Source organism: Mirounga leonina, unplaced genomic scaffold, assembly GCF_011800145.1.
Source record: "Mirounga leonina isolate KUSES-001 unplaced genomic scaffold, KU_Mleo_1.0 Mir_125, whole genome shotgun sequence".
Classification (NCBI taxonomy): Eukaryota; Metazoa; Chordata; class Mammalia; order Carnivora; family Phocidae; genus Mirounga; species Mirounga leonina.
Window position 1 is genome coordinate 63,433,289 of NW_023270305.1, and position 16,838 is coordinate 63,450,126.

Sequence of the window (16,838 nt, forward strand, 5' to 3'; positions counted from 1 at the left end):
TTTTTGCACTGGTAAGATAAAGTGGGTGATGGATGTAAGTTCAAACAGGTTTCCACTGCTTAAGAACTGTGTGACGTCAGGGAAGTCACGTAACCTCTCCCGACATCATTTTTCTTGCTGCAAACGCCTGGGGAGTTTGTTGTAAAGTTTAGACATGACTGGCAGGAGGGCACCTGTCACAGGGTCTAGCCTGTAAGGGGCCTCTCCTTGGGGCAGTTGCTGTACATTATCATCACTCTTTCATTCATTCAACAAATCTTTATTAAAGACTTAACATGTAGAAGCCGGGGATAGAAAAATAAATCTGAACTGGATTTTGCTCTCCAGGACGTCACAATCCATAGTGGAGATAGAGAACAGACTCAAATAGCTATACTATAAGGAAAAAAAGTGGTTACTACCAAGAAAAATACAGAGAAATTACTTGGGAAGTTGAGAGAACAGAGATTACTTGTGGGGAGGGAGTTGGTGGGGGAGAAGGAGAAAGGTTTTAGGGCTGAGAACCAAGGAGAGGAAAAGCATCGGCGCGGGGTAGAGTAATTCGTCTGCTCCTCTCGCAGATGAAATAAGAGAATTCTCGTTCCTGGAAGCGACAAATCTCACTCAACTTCACACTCGGTTGCAGCAGGGCCTGGGTGAGAATTCAGAACTCCCCAGCCCTCGCCCGAAGCATTCACCATTAACCACACTCCCCTTCCTATAACTGGAGGGCAGGCCAGGGAAAGCCGCAGAAAGGAGGGGGGGGGGTCGCTGGCCACTACCCCAGGTCGGGGCACAACGGTCTCAGCAGCCGAGGGCGGCGGGCGGGCGCGGGAGAGGGGGTGGGCAGACCAAGGGGCGGGGAGAGGGGCGCGGGCGGCACTCCGGGGCTGGCCAGGGCACCCGCGCGGCCGCCAGAGCCCGCGCTCACGCTCGCCTGCCATGGGGCGGCGGGTGCCGGCCCTGCGGCCGCTGCTGGCGCTGCTGCTGCTGCTGCCGCGGGCGCTTCCCGGGGCGCACTGCCCGGAGCCCTGCCGCTGCCCGCCCGACGGCGCCCTGCGCTGCCCCGGCCCGCGGGCCGGCCTCACCCGACTGTGAGTACGCGGCGCCCCGCCCCGGCACCCTCGCTCGCTCCGGGCCACCTTGTCTCCCTGCTCTTTGGCCCCCTTTACCTGGAAGCTTGGAGAAAACGGCTTCGCCCTATCAAATTCCACCACCTTTTAAAGTGGTGAGAAGGCAAAGCTTGGGGACTGTCTTTGCCATCCCGCGCCGCGCCTTGGGTGGAGGCCCCGCCTGCGGGCGCACCCTGCAGCCCCTGGCGACCCCAGGCCCGCGATTTCCCCCGTCGGGGCTGTGGCAAGGGGCGTGGAATTGCCCACAAGCCACGGGGTAAGGCCTGCTCCCTGCTGCTGCTGGAAGGGGAGCGGGCGTGATGCTTCTCAATCAGCAGCTGTCTCCGTCTTTGACCCTTGCGCCAGCCAGCGCGGTGAAGGTTACTGTGGCCTCTGGCACCCTGCGCTCCTCTAGGCATGCATGGGTTGGCGCGCCCTACGGCAAGGGGTGACCTAGTCACTCAACCGGGATTGCTGGCTGGCCGCCTCTCCCAACCAGTGCCCAGGCGCACCTTAGTAAGCTTATGAGCCACTGCTCTGCCCCTTCCCGGACGCACTTGAAGTTCTATCCGGTTGTCTGATCAAGGTGTGCCTTCTGTCACACCTCCCACACACCACCCAGGCCTCCCGTTTACAGAGGTGACTAAAAGAAGTGCATACATCAGCAAGCAGGTGGAGGAAGTTGTTTACTGACGTGATGGGGTGGAGAGACGAAGGGCCTTTGGTGGAAGTGTATCAGAGTGTCAACCTGGTCTCTTCTCTGCGATTTAGAAAAAGGCACCACACAGTGGGGCGCCTGGGTGGCTCAGTCAGTCCAACGTCTGCCTTCCGCTCAGGTCATGATCTCAGGGTCCTGGGATCAAGCCCTGCATCCGGCTCCGTGTGGAAGGGGGCGGTGTCTGGTTCTCCCTCTCCCTCTGCCCCTCCCCCTGCTTGTTCTCTCTCTCTCTCTCTCTCTCTCTCTCTCTCTCTCTCTCTCTCTCTCCCCCTCTCTCTCTTTCCCTATCTCTCATGAATAAATAAAATCTTTAACAAAAAAAGAAAAGAAAAAGGTACCACACATTATATGATTCTATTTACATGAAATGTCCAGATAGAAAGCAGATTAGTAGCTGCCGGGTAGGGGTGAAGGCCCAGTGACTGTTAATGGCTGTGGCTTCTGGGGATAACAAAAGTTGCTTAAAAGTAGATTGTGGTGATGACTGCACAACTCCACAGACATACTAAAAACCATTCTGTACACTTTAAATGGGTGAATATTACAGCATATAAATTATATCTCAATAAAGTTGTTAAAAGAAAGAAAAGTACTGTAAAAGTATCCAAACGGCACTAGGCTGGTGGGGGCTGTGGTTATATTCTAACCATTGGCAGTGATGAAATTCCATTCTTGGGGAGGAAAGAGGCAATCCCCCATGTCTCCTTGGGCCCCAGCAGTCAGTCAAGAGTCCACTTTATGAAGGGAGTTCCCCTTCCTCCTGAGGAGCTGAGCCTCTCCCCTCAAAAAGTTAGTGGCCGATGATCATGGGGCACCGGGGTGGCTCAATCGGTTAAGCATCCCACTCTTGATTTTGGCTCAAGTCATGATCTCAGGGTTGAGAGAGCCAGCCCCACATCGGCCTCCAGTACTGGGTATGGAGCCTGCTTAAGATTCTCTCTCTTCCTCGGGGCGCCTGGGTGGCTCAGTCGGTTAAGCATCTGCCTTCGGCTCAGGTCATGATCCCAGCGTCCTGGGATCGAGCCCCACATCGGGCTCCTTGCTCAGCGGGGAGCCGGTCTCCCTCCCTCTGCCTGCTGCTCCCCCTGCTTGTGCTCGCTATCTCTCATTCTCGCTCTCTGACAAATATATAAAATCTTAAAGAGAGAGAGATTCAAAAGAAAGAAAGAAAGAAAGTTAGTGGCCTTCAGGCAATGTTTGCAGTTGAGGGATACAGTTTAAAGATTAAGGGGTTTATATTAATTAGTTTCCATTAATTATCTTGTCAGCTCAATTCCCTGAAGGTGAGGACCATGCTGAGACAATTGGTTTCAATCAATCAACAAATTCATGGAAGCTGCCTCCCAAGTCCCAGCCCTTGTCCTTCCCTGACAAACCTCCCGTCTTGCTCTTATGAATGATTGTACCACTAACAGCCTTTCTCACTCGCCCAGTACTTTCATACAGACTGCAAGAAACTGAGGTCCAAAGAATTGGAATAACCTGACCAAGGTCCCCTTTTGCTATTGAGTAGCAAAGACTGTTAATTGTGTTTTTATATTTGCTTGTCTTTGTAAGAAAAGTACCCTTTCCTAAATTCATGCACACACGCACACGCACACGCACACACTATCCTGACATCCACACTAAGAGCATCTTCTAGACATGTAGACACCTTAGGTCAGCAAGCATGCTGCCCCTCACAAGGTCAGGCTTCCTGAACATCAAGTAATCCTCCTTTAGGCGAGAACCCTATGGGCACGATAAAGTGACCTCAACATCCATCCATATACCAAGAGAAATACATAAGAAGGGATAGAAGGGTAGTTACTTTAAGGCAATGTTACTCAAAGTGTGGTCCTAGACCAGCACCATTAACATCACCTGGGAAATGTTAGAAAAGTGCACTCTTGAGCCCACCCCCAATCTACTGAATCAGAAACTCTGAGGATGTGATACAACAGCTGGTGTTTTAACAAGCTCCCCAAGTGGTTCTGATGCATGCTAAAGTTTGAGAACCAAGATATTACTCTCCATGAAGGATATAATCTTGTGGAAAGCAAGAGTATGCTTTCAAATTCCTTTGCCATATACTTTCCTTCCTCATGCCCCCCCAACACACACACACATACAAAATACCTATTTATTGCAAAAGGCAGCTATGATCAAATTAAAAGCCCAAACTCTGATACATACGGAGAATATGCAGGATTCGTTTTTGTCTTCAAAGAGGAATAAGGGAAGGAATGCATGGAGGACAGACTGAAGATAGGAGGGCCGGGGGAGAATATATTTAATGGAGTAAGATCTCTGTGAGAGTGGGAGAAGAGTATCATCTCAGATCACAGGGGAAGGGTTAATCTGAGAGAGGATGCTTCTGAGTCCTGGGGGGATGGATAAAGGTATAACTTCGCATTGAGGCAGAAGACAGGAAAAGTGAACAGCTTCATACTGAAATCCTCTTTCCTTGACGATGAATGAATGAAATGGTAAACTAATTACAAGATAGGAAAAAAATGTTATGAATAACAAATTATCAGGGGGTTGCCACAAAAAAAAAGCTGAAATTATGAAAGAAGGCAACCAGAAGAAGAGAGAGAGAGTCTTACGAAGTCACGCACAGGGTCTGACTCTGCAGAAAGAAGGGCAGCACTCTTGTTTCTGGGGGTTGGAGGAGCCAAGTATTATTGCACAACATTTTAGAATTCATCATTGCCTCTCAGTAGGTGCTAGCTTGTATTTTAATCTTCCAGGCCTTGGAGGTCTGCCTTGTAAGACTTCCATCTAAAGTCCATTATTTGGTTTAAAGGGGGGAAAAAAGGAATATGGATTACGATTGTTTGTCATTGACAAGCCTACTGTTTGCAAATTTTGAAAATGGCACTGTTCAATCATTTATATCTTTCTACCTCTTCCATGTTTTATTAAAAACTTAGGTATTTAAAATCTAAAATGTGATACAAAAAATAACCTCCCACATGTTCATTCATTCTAATGGGGGGGAGTAAAAGAAAAAAATTGATTTAAAACATTTCCTTTTCCTTTTCTTATTAGTTTCAGACAACTGGAAGGAGAGGGGAAAAAAATGTTTTTCACCTTGCCATGGTTATATTAAGATCTTTGTCTCTATGACAACAGAAAGGTTGATCTTCTTGATATGGAAATAGCTTCTGAAAAATCTGTTAGTTAGAAAATGCTAATAATAATAATGGCAATTTATTTTTTGCATGTCGTGCCTACTGAACAGAGATTAAACTTTAAACTTTATTATAAGACACAATCCAAAGTCTTTGGAAGGATAAAATGTGCTGTATCTATCAATCCAATGTTACAGGAAGATGTTAGTCTCCTGACATCTTTCCTGAATGTATTTCTCCTTCTCATACCTTCTGTGAAAATCAGGTCCAGAACAGCATTCAATGCTGTAGAGGGATGTACAGGTGAAGGGCATGGTTCCAGTCCTCGAGGAGTCCACAATCTAGATAGAAACACACACAAGAGAGTGGTGTGGCCAAGGAGAGAGGCAACAAGGGTCTAGGAATTCAGAGAACAAAGCAATTACTATGGACTGAAATCTCCAAGGGAAGACTTCACGTGCAAAGGGTTATGGGGCTGAACCTTGAAAGAGAGAAAGGAAGAAGAGTCCCAGTGGAAGAACACCAGGTTAGAGTAGATTCAGATTCCTTGCTGAGAAGCAAAGAATAAGCTGAATGGATTTGAGCTTTTTAAGTCTCTCCTAGGCTCTTAGGGGAATTTTTTTAAAGGAAAATATAAAATCGTCAGAAACATTTGCTTACATTACCCAGAGGGTTGTGCAAAAACAAAATTTTTTAAAAATCCTAATATATAGTTCTTAATTAATAAATTTTCAATCAGAGTCATTCTTGGACAACTGATTATAAAGACATTAAGTAAAAATCATGACTTGGAGTCACTTCCCCATGAAGTTTTCTCCTATGTCTCCTCCCTCCCATACAGGCATCCTTTGATACCCTGTACTTACCTATATTTTTGCACATACCCTGCCATAATGTAACCATTTATTCAAAATAAGCCTCTTCTAAGATGTGGTACATATATATACAATGGAATATTATGAAGCCATCAAAAGGAATGAGATCTTGCCATTTGCAATGACGTGGATGGAACTGGAGGGTATTATGTTGAGTGAAATAAGTCAAAAAGAGAAAGACATGTATCATATGGCCTCACTGATATGAGGAATTCTTAATCACAAGAAACAAACTGAGGGTTGCTGGAGTGGGGGGTGGGGTGGGAGGGATGGGGTGACTGGGTGATAGACACTGGGGAGGGTATGTGCTCTGGTAAGCGCTGTGAATTGTGCAAGACTGTTGAATCTCAGATCTGTACCTCTGAAACAAATAATGCAGTATATGTTAAGAAAAAAAAAGAAGAAGAAGAAGAGGGTAGTGGGAGGGGAAGAGTGAAGCGGGGGAAATCGGAGGGGTAGACGAACCATGAGAGACGGTGGACTCTGAAAAACAAATGGGGTTCTAGAGGGAGGGGGGTGGGAGGATGGGTTAGCCTGGTGGTGGGTATTGAGGAGGGCACGTTCTGCATGGAGCACTGGGTGTTGTGCACAAACAATGAATCATGGAACACTTCATCTAAAATTAATGATGTAATGTATGGGGATTAACATAAGAATAAAAAAATTAAAAAATTAAAAAGTAAAAAAAAAATAAAGAATAAAATTCATTAAGGAAAAAAAAAAACAAAATAAGCCTCTTCTGCTAGAGCAGGGTTTCTCAACCTCAGCACAACTGACATTTAGAGCCAAATAATTGTTTATTGTGGAGGGCTGTTTTGTACATATAAGATGTTTAGCAGCATCCCTGACCTCCACCTACTAGATGCCAGTCATACTGCCCTCCCAAATTATGACAACCAAAAATGGCTCTAGACATTTGCCCAATGCCCCATTGGGGGCAAGATCCACCCCCACCCTTGGTTTTGAATCACTGTGCTAAAGTAAGAACCACAACCACTTGAAGAGATCCTATTCCACTTAGGAATCCCTGAATTTTATGGGTATTATGATTCACATTCAGCACACATTCAACACACATTCAAGTGGTTATTGAACTATTATGATTATCAAACTGAGTAAACAGCTGAATAGGAACAATGAACCAATGCAAAAAAAAAAAATGTATATTAGTTATCATGTACTGCACCTAAACATCATTTTAAAAATCTCCATCCTACAGGATAGGGAGATGAGGAGGTGCTGTGGGTCATGGAGGGAGTTCTTTGTGTTGTGTCAACGTCTAGGTTCTAGATTTCACAGACCTCCAGTATATCCTCTGAACGGGCATAGTAAACGTATCAGCTTCAAAGAAGCAAGACTATATGAGTATATCCCATCCAAACTGCTTTGATTTTTGTTATTTGTTTACTTTAACTCACTTATTAGAGAAAAATCAATCCTCAGCCCAGGATCCATTAAAACCAACCAAAACAATCCCCTAGGAGCCCAGATTCAGACCAATGGGTTCCCAGTCCAGGGTGCAAGGTAAGAGTTTACAAGACATGGAGAAGCCTACCAAGTTCTTGCAAGTACAACAGCTTGGCCCTGCCCTCAGCTTCCATGCAGCTGGGCCTGACCCAGGAAAAAAAAAAAAAAAAATCTCCGAATTCATAAAACTCATGCCCCAGCTCCTAACACCACCGCCCCCACACACCCAACGAAAGCAAAGGCCCAAGGTAGAGGTTGATCTTGAACTTCTGACTCAAGTCTCCCAGCCACACCTTTAAGGCAATTCTTAAACCTGGCTGTGCCTATAAACAGACTCCATGGGGGAAGCTTTGCAAGGACCAGATTTTATTAGTTTAAAAATCATCCTTTTGGGGACAGTGAATGATGGCCCCTAGCAGAACACTAAAAAGGCAAGCAACAGAGTTCCCAAAATCTCAGTGGAAGTGTAGAGCCAAAAAGGTTCACACACCAATTCCTTTGGCATAGGACCCAGCTCCCCCCTTGGAGAGCAACAAGTCCTTGGGGTTTTTTCCTGCCTTGTTCTTTTTTATTTCAAAAGCAGTAAGTCAGATTAATTCAGGGCTCGAGTTCTTCTCCTTTACCCCCCTCTATCTTCTTCCCAAGCCTCTCAGTTTGGCTTCTTTTCACGTCTTGAAATGAGACACAAAAGCCTTTCTTCCAAAATGTAATCTATCAGAGTGGCTGCACCAGATGGTGTCTTGGCAGTGTGTAACTATAATCTTACATATGGAACTTTAAAGTCAGGTGAGTCATGGTGGTGGAGAGAGACCCTGCTGCTCACTTCCAGACCCAAGGGGGCTGGCTCCACAGAAGCATATGTATTCTGTTCTGGGAGCTTCCCTTGGTGTGCGAAAAATCATATTTAATGCAGATTTTAGCAAATTTCTCACCAGCTCTTTTTTTAAGAGGAGAATTAAAATAATCCCACCTCACCCACCAGGCAGGTGGGCTCTCTGAATTGGTGGGCAGCTTCTAACAGCTTCTCTCCATGGGCTTCATTTCCTCCCAGCTTCTGCCTCACAGGGAGAGGACATCCCCTCCCAGTCAGCAAACCACTCACAGCTGTGCACTGTGTGGTCCTGAGCCACAGCTCTTTAATGCCACCTGAGCCAAATTCAGAAAAGCCCAATTTATAAGTAAAACTCAACTTTCAGAATGAAGAGGTTTTTTTGGTTCCCCCCACCCCCCGCTGCTGTGACATTTGTCCTTGGCTCTGATGAAATGAGGTGACCCCTGGGTTCCTAATTCTACTTAAGGAGCCGCAACAGACAGGATTTCTGAGCCCACAGGAGTAGGGCTGCTCTGGTATGACAAGGTAGGGGCCAAGGCAGCCTTCCAAGTATCTGAATTGATCAACAGGACAAAGACTGGGCAGATCCGAGTTCTAGCACAAGGTCTCCCTCCCCTAACTTGCACCATGGGTTCGGGCCAGTGATAAAACCTCTGCACCATCTATAAAAGGGGCAGGATGGTCCCTGCCCCTGAGGGGGGCTGACTGTAGTGAAGATAAACGAGCCAAGCTGGCAGAGCCAAAAGTACCGGGAAATAAAGGTTTCACATAACTACAAAGTGTGATTGTAACAATCTGATGGTACAGAGAAGACTGCAAACCCACAGCTGGGGTATGAGGTTGAACAGAAAATACCTCTCATCCAAGGGGCAAGCCTGGTGGAATAGTTTTGTTCCTGAGAGGTGTTAATTAGAGGAAAATGACCCACTAGGTCTTCTCAAACTGGAGGGTGAATAAGTTAGAATCTCAAAATAGCAGAGCTCATTATTGCCTGGAGTCTGATATGCTAGTCTTTTCAGTCCAGGCTGAGCTGCCTTTCAAACATGCCACCTAACACCTGATTAGAGGCTGTTTTCTATTGTTCAACTGGATTAATCCTGTGTATCCAGCTAGAGCATCTGATCTATTCTGGGTCCTTACTTTTCCCCATTCCCTATCCCAAGGCTCAGGCTGACACACAGAAGACCTTCAGGGCAGACCTGTAGACCATCTGGGAACTACATACTGAAGCATACAGGACAATGTGCAGAATCTGTAGACACTGTCCCTGCCCTCCAAGAGCTTCTAGTCTTCAGCCATAGGAGAGAGAGATGACTGCAGAGAAATGCAGAAGGTGGGGAAGGTTATAAACCCAGTCTGGTAGGAGTTCAGAAAAGGGGGCCAGCCCTTCTAGTCTGAGTAATGAAGAAACCTCAGTGGAGGCATCGCTTGAGTTGTAGTTCTCTGATCCTCCCTCTCTACAGGGGCAGCCAGACCAGTGTGGTCCTCCCAAAAGCTCAGTCCTGCTCTCTGACACCAGCTTGGAGAGGCCACCGGGGAATCACTATTCAGAGCCTTCTGCTCTCTCACTGACTACCACACCCCTCGCTATGGATCCTCAATGGAACAGAGCATTACTTCCCCCAGGAAAGGTCGGCGGGGCTCTGGTTAAGGCTTTTCTTATTTGTAAGCACCGGAAATCAACTCTGACAAATTTAATCATCAGAGGTCAACTTGATAGACGAATAAGGAGGAAGGTAGAAGGATGTGGGCAAGATCCAGGAAGCATTTGGCATTTTCGCAGCAAGAGATCAGTTCCCATTTCTCTGGATTCCACCTTTACAATGAGTCAGCTCCACAGAGTCCTGTCTACTACAAGTCTGAAATCCCCGAGAGAGAGAGAGAGAGAGAGAGAGAGAGAGAGAGAGAATCTGACTGCCTCAGGCCCCACCCCCAAGGCAAGAGCATAGGCTCACAATCAATGAAATGCTCCCACAATGAGATGCTTCTAAAGAAGGGGCATTTTTGAGCAAGACAGCCACACAAACTGGTGTCCACCAGAGCTGAGGAGTTAATGAAAAGTGAAGGCACACATGCCAATAATTTCAGGCATTTTTTTTTTTAAGATTTTATTTATTTGAGAGAGAGAGAGCGAACATGAGCGGGGTGAGGGCAGAGGGAGAAGCAGACTCCCTACTGAGCAGGGAGCCCGATGCAGGATTTGATCCCAGGACCCTGACCCGAGCCGAAGGAAGACGCTTAACCAATTGAGCCACCCAGGTGCCCCATTTCACTCACTTTAAATCCATCCTCAGATTAATTAAAAGTATGTAGTATATCAGTTGCAACCAGCTTTTACAGGCTCACTTAAAAAAAAAAAAGGTTTGTAAGTGTCTGGAACTGGAGCTTGCAATGAAAGAGTTTCCTGAAGCATATCTTCAGTGTCACTGTCCTGACAACATAATATTCTCCGCTTCTAAAAAATACTTTTGAGAAATGATTATAGATGATGCAGATGTTCCCTGAGGAGAATTCAACATGTAGTTTTATTTACCAGAGTTATTCTTGTCAAGTTATATTATTGCTAGAAGAATTCAGTTTAGGGGGTAAAGATTGGGTTATTTTGCTTTGTGTCTTTAGAAAACTTTAAATGGGTTTTGAGTGAGGGCTTAGATGTGTTTACTGTATTCCTCAGAGGCTTTATATTTTTAATTTAGTTGTTGCACAAATGACTTGGAAAATCCATTATCCAGTGGATCTTCTTGAAAATTTTGGTTCACGGTATAATTCATAAGCTCCTCACAGCTTCTTGGGTGCTCTGGAAAGTCTGTCTTGGAGGAGAGTCACCCAAATTGCACTTCCCCATGGGAGGGTTCCAACTGACTGAACTTTTTAAAGTCGGTGAGCAAATGAGAGCTCTGCAGAGTGGTTCTCTAGGATTGTAATGTTTAATGAAAAATTGTTCTTTATCATTTCTTAAAAGGGCTATCAGGTGACACCTGTAAGAGATAACTGAGCCCAAAAGAAAGGTACCAAGTGGGTGTATTTACCCTCCCTCTCGGTTGTCGTATCTATAATCAGTAGAAAGTTAAGAGTCAGGAACAAGTCACAGATATTTTATAGATTAAAGCGTGACTCATGACAAATAGAAGAGTCCATCCCAACGTTCTGAACCCATCAGCCCCCACCCTCACCAAGCCCCCCCCCCTTGACAAGGAAGTTAGAGTTGACACTAGAAGTAGCTGGGGTAGCTTGAATCCTTCACAGTAAGCAGCTGTGAGTCAGAAGTACTTACTGTGCTCTTATCTTGTGTTAGATGCTATATTAGTATTATATAAACATTTCCTTATTTAATCTCAAAAATCGCTGGGGTAGTTAGTATCATCAGTCTTTTATGAATGAAGCTGTGATTTGAACGCAGGCGTTCTGGCTCCAGAGTCTGTAGTCTTCACTGCCCCACGATGCTGCTTCCAGAGAGAAAGCATATGCAGTTGGTGATGGTGGCATATTCTGGAAAGTACAGAGCACCTGAGAGAGAGATCTTTAACCAAAGGTAGGAGCTGACCAGCAGAGACGGGAGGATGTGCCAGATGGTGGAGACCGTGTAAATGAAGGCAGAAAAGGGAGAGGCAAGTTCAGGAAGTACAATAGGCTGATTTGTCCAGGGTGGCACGGTCCAGCAAAAATATAACGTCAGGCGCCTGGGTGGCTCAGTGGGTTAAGCGTCTGCCTTTGGCTCAGGTCATGATCCTGGAGTCCCAGGATCGAGTCCCACATCAGGCTCCCTGCTGAGCAGGGAGTCTGCTTCTCCCTCAGACCCTCCCCCCATCATGCTCTCTCTCTCTCTCTCATTCTCTCTCTCTCTCAAATAAATAAAATCTTTAAAAATACATATATAACGTCAACCATGTGTTTGATCTTCATTTTCTAATAGCCACATTTAAAAAGCTTTTAAAAGGTGAAATCAATTTCAGTGAAATGTTTCATTTAATCCACATGTACAAAATATTATCATTTCAATATGTAATCAGTACAAAAGTTATTCATGAGATACTTTATATTCCTTTTTTCTTGCCGAGTCTTTGACAGCTGGTATGTATGGAACACTTTACAGTGCATCTCGATTCGGACCAGCCATGTTTCAAGTGCTCAATGGCCATGTGTGGCTGGTGGCTGCCTGATTGGGCAGCAAAAGTTTATTGTATGGGTTATGTGAGAGAAATAGTGGGTGACAGGACCAGCAAATGAGGTTTGAGCCTTTATTTGGAGGGCCTGCAGGCTGAGACATGCATAGATAGTAGGCAGGCCAAGGGGAGGTACAGAAGATAACTGAGTATGATAGTATCATGGTGGGAGTTATCAGGAAGATTAATCTAGACCTGTTAGGGGAAACCCAGGGTGGGGTGAGGGGAAACCAAGTCAAGGACTATTCGGGGTGGAGAAAAGAATGCCCAAGAAATTTGGCAGTGGGAAAGGAATAAAGGGGCTGGAAGCAAGAGACAGTTGTGAAGGCAGGGTCCACCAGAGAATGGGCGCTCAGTAGTGGAACAGAGGAAACAGTCATACAGGGTAACTGGTAAATTCTCAAATAACAGTAGAGCGGGGAAAAAACTGAGTAGTCATTCTTGCTGAGGAGGATATGGGAAAGAGAGACAACCCAGTCTGGTAGGCTCATGGAGGAACAGGAATTTGAGCAGCATCTTTGGAGTTTAAGACTGTGAGCACATGGCCTCCAGAAGCTGACGGTTCTGTCAGAAGGCTAAGTTTTCACCCAAGAACCAGAGGATTGTGCAGCAAAGTATATCAACAAAACCTCCAAAGGAACAGCACTGATGTGCTTTGATTAGTGAAGGGCACAGCAAAGGACCAGGAACGAAATGACCTATGTTCTAGTTCAGATCTGCCACGGAATCGCCACGTGGTTTCAGGGAAATCATTTCTCTTTTCCTAGCTGAAGATACTTCGTCTATAAAGTGAGGGGTTGGACCAAACCACTTGCAAGCAGCCCTTTCCTCTGATTCCTTGAGTCTAATACAGTAAGTGTTTAAAGGAGTGGTCAATCAAAACCACCTGGGTGTATTTTTAAGGCGCATTCCAAATTTTCAGATGTAAAACTTAACAAATTGAGTATCCATCTATACTGACTTCATATTTCAGGTAACACTGACATCTCAGCCCCCTGTAGGTAAATGCGCAAGACAAGAGGCCAACAAATGAAGACATACCCAGTAATGAAGTTGCCAAGTAGATCAATGCATTTGAAAATGCAATGATTTAAAATCATTTGGAAAGGGGGAAGCCATTTTTATTTCATTCCAAGATGAAAGCAAGTTTATTATAATTACTGAGCAGCCTTGAAAAGAACACAGACATTCTTAAGTCTCTGTTGAATTTAGATCAAGGTCTTATGTAATAAATACAAAAACATTAACATTCTGTTAAATAAGGTAATGCTTTCCCCTCCCATTTTGATGAGTTCGTTAGGCAAAAAGGCTTTGAGCATCTCTGATTTCTGTCTTTTTTCCTCCCTCTGATTTGGTAGCATTTAAAAATTCAGGGTGGGGACGCCTGGGTGGCTCAGATGGTTAAGCCTCTGCCTTCGGCTCAGGTCATGATCCCAGGTCCTGGATGGAGCCCCACATCGGGCTCTGTGCTCAGCAGGGAGCCTGCTTCTCCCTCTCCCTCTGCCTGCCTGTCTGCCTACTTGTGACCTCTCTCTGTCAAATAAATAAATAAAATCTTTTAAATAAATAAATAAAAATTCAGGTGTATAGCTCTAGCAATAAACTAATTGTGAAAGATGCATGGATGTTTGTAGCTTTCTTAAATCGATAATATAGATGGCTTTTCTAAATAATTAGAAGGAAGTGAATAAAAATATTTCATTTCTGCTGTGCTGGGCAGAAGGACAGGTAAAGGCTCTGAGAAGATACGTAGGACTCCACCCAGTCTTTGGGGACTCCGTTTGGTGCAGGACTCTTTCCCTGGCTCTCCTCTTCCTCTGGCCCTGCTCAGCCCATGCACTTCAGTAGGTGGTCCTGCCCCGGAAACCCTGATGCAATCCAAGCTCTTAAAGACCAAGGGGATGTGGGGAACCTACAGTTGTCATTGACTTCATGCAATACCTGTCTTTAAAAGGAGAGATTGTGTCAATTGGAACTGTATTTTCCATTCACCTAGGGAGTTTGCTATTTAAAGGAACCGTCCATGGAATCCTTTTGCAGAACAAAGAACCCTTTGATAATGCAAATGTATCCCATTGATAGGTTTTTATGAGAAAGGATTTTAAATCCTGGATTTCACTAAGAGGGGGGAGGGGGACAGCCCTCCTGACTCTGAAATTCTCCAGCTAACATTATTTTGAGGGCTCGTTAACAAGCCAGTGAGCTGGACAAACTGGCTCCTCCCAAGGTTATCTGTGTTCTTAAACTCCGAAGAAAAAAGTAAGAGGGGTTCAAGCCCCACCCTTGAGTATTCAGGAGACATTAGGAACAATTAAGGAGGACCTGATAATGTGGCATCATCCTTTTCAAGGTGACTGAGTTTATGTAAATGGTAGTTGCTTATCTGTAAATTGTCCCCTGGTGCTGAGTTCTGACATAAAACACACTGGTGGCTTGGCAATTGGGGTTGGCTAGGAAGGGGAGCGAGTCTGGGGCCCAGGTTAAAGAGTGGATGGGAAGGAGCTCTGAAGGGGGGATCACCCTTCTGACTATCCCACCTTGAGGCAAAGGGGCCAGGCCCTCACCCTGCATTGACCAGTCATCGGATACATGCTGCCCAGGAGAGAAGATGTGATCTTGGATGAGGTGGTGATCTTAGGCTGAGGGTAATTCCAGGAGAACAACTATTTAGGGGCTTCAGCTGCCCCCTCTCCCAGCCTCTGGGGGGATGAGTGCCTCAGTCCTGAAGGAGGATTTTGGCAGCCCACCACAGCATCCTCTACAGGAGCTAACCCAACTGGGTAGCCCAAGCAAAGAGTCTCTATCTGTGCCAGGGGCCCAGTTTGAAAGTCAGAACCCAGCAGTGAGAGATACTAGGTTGAACCTAACCAGAGAGCAAGTAGGAACTGTTCCGGGTCAGAAATGTTTTTTAAGAAGCAGAGATATAGGGATCAGGATCTGGTGACTGAGGAGAAAGATGGAAGGGGCTCCACTCCTCGGTGGACTCTGGGGAGACCAGGCAGGCTACAAGATGAGGACTCAAGGCAAAAACAAGCACCAACATGGTGTCAGGGGAGGCAAGTGTAATTCAAGACACTGCAGGTGTACTCCTGCCCTCCAAGTATTGCTAGGCTTAGTGTAGACAATGCAGAAAGACACAGGACTCCACCTGAGTCACGACCACTCACAGGATCCCAGAACTAGGGTGAGTGCTTAGTTCCAATCCTAAAGGGGTAAAGGATGCTTCTACATCAACTTTAGCCCATAACTGGAAAGGCTGGGGACTTGCAGACAGGATTCATGAATAAATGGAGTTTTCATACTTGATGAAAATAAGGCAGACTGTGTCATCCTGTTTTTGTTCCAACATCTGCGGCACAGGCACTTGGGCAAAGTGGGATTTGGCCCTAATCCAGCTGTCACCCGTGTTATATCATCCCTTCATTTAAAAACAAAGTGTCGGGCGCCTGGGTGGCTCAGCTGGTTAAGCGACTGCCTTCGGCTCAGGTCATGATCCTGGAGTCCCGGGATCGAGTCCCACATCGGGCTCCCTGCTCAGCAGGGAGTCTGCTTCTCCCTCTGACCCTCCTCCCTCTCATGCTGTCTCTCATTCTCTCTCTGTCAAATAATAAAATAAAATCTTTAAAAAAAAAAAAAGTGTCATATGGGAAAAGGTCTCTTCTTTTCAAAGAGAAAAGAGAAAAGAAAAGAAAAGGAGGAGGGAAGGAGGGAGGGAGGAAGGAAGGAAGGGAGAGAGAGAAAGGGGGGAGGGAGGGGAAAGGAAAAGAAAAGAGAAGAAGAGAAAAGGAAAAAAGAAGAGGAGGAGGGAGGGAGGGAGGGAGGAAGAGAGAGAAAGAAGGGGGAGGGCAAGGGAGGGGAAAGGAAAAGAAAAGAAAAGAGCTGTGAAATGTAATAAAAATAAGTAGTTGGAGCATCCCCCGCCATGGACGCCCTTAACCATCTCGCTATTTAGGAGGCAGAGAGAACTTTCCACCCTGCAAGCTCAACCTCACGTTTGCCCAGTGGCCTGGCTCTTTACCACCGCCTGAGCTGCATGGTTTGGTACTGTCACACTCTCGTCTGAGACAGAAAAGGCTCTGTCCCTCTTTTATTTGTCTTTGCTTTATGCATAGCTTTCATTCCTTTTTTGACCCTGGACAGCGGAGCCGCTAAACCGTCCTTGCCCTTGATCTTTTGTCCCCAGTTCTCCTCGGCTGCTGCTTTGTAGCAAATGATATTGCTAGGCTTTTCCACAGCAGTTCCTCAAGTTCACACAATTCTTGGAATACACATAGGCCTAATTTCAAAACCAGAAAAGAAGGAAGGAGGGAGGGAAGGAAAGCAGGGGAGGACTCAATACATCAAAACAAAACTTTCTTTTTCTTTTTTGTCTCTCAGATACAGAGGGCTAGGTCGATCACACTTCTTCATGCAACCAACATCATCGCTGGTCCATTCAAAGTCGCTCTGCTTTTAGTTATTCATTTTATCCCCTTCTCTCACTTCCTTTCAACTTGCCATAGGCAATCATCCTAATATGTACTTAGGTGTTTTCATTAAAATATTTAATGTTTTGTGTGCATGTATTTTAATTCTG

General features: G+C 45.7%; 1 protein-coding gene across 1 annotated transcript in view; it reads left to right on the forward strand.

Annotated features, from left to right (window-relative positions):
- The first annotated feature begins 903 nt into the window (after positions 1–903).
- The window catches only part of LHCGR (luteinizing hormone/choriogonadotropin receptor), a 54,584-nt gene continuing 38,649 nt past the window's right edge, over positions 904–16,838 (forward strand). Inside the window, exon 1 of the mRNA XM_035000503.1 lies at positions 904–1,073. Coding sequence (XP_034856394.1) covers positions 922–1,073 — 152 coding nt within the window. The 5' untranslated portion in view covers positions 904–921. The remainder of the gene's footprint in view (positions 1,074–16,838) is intronic.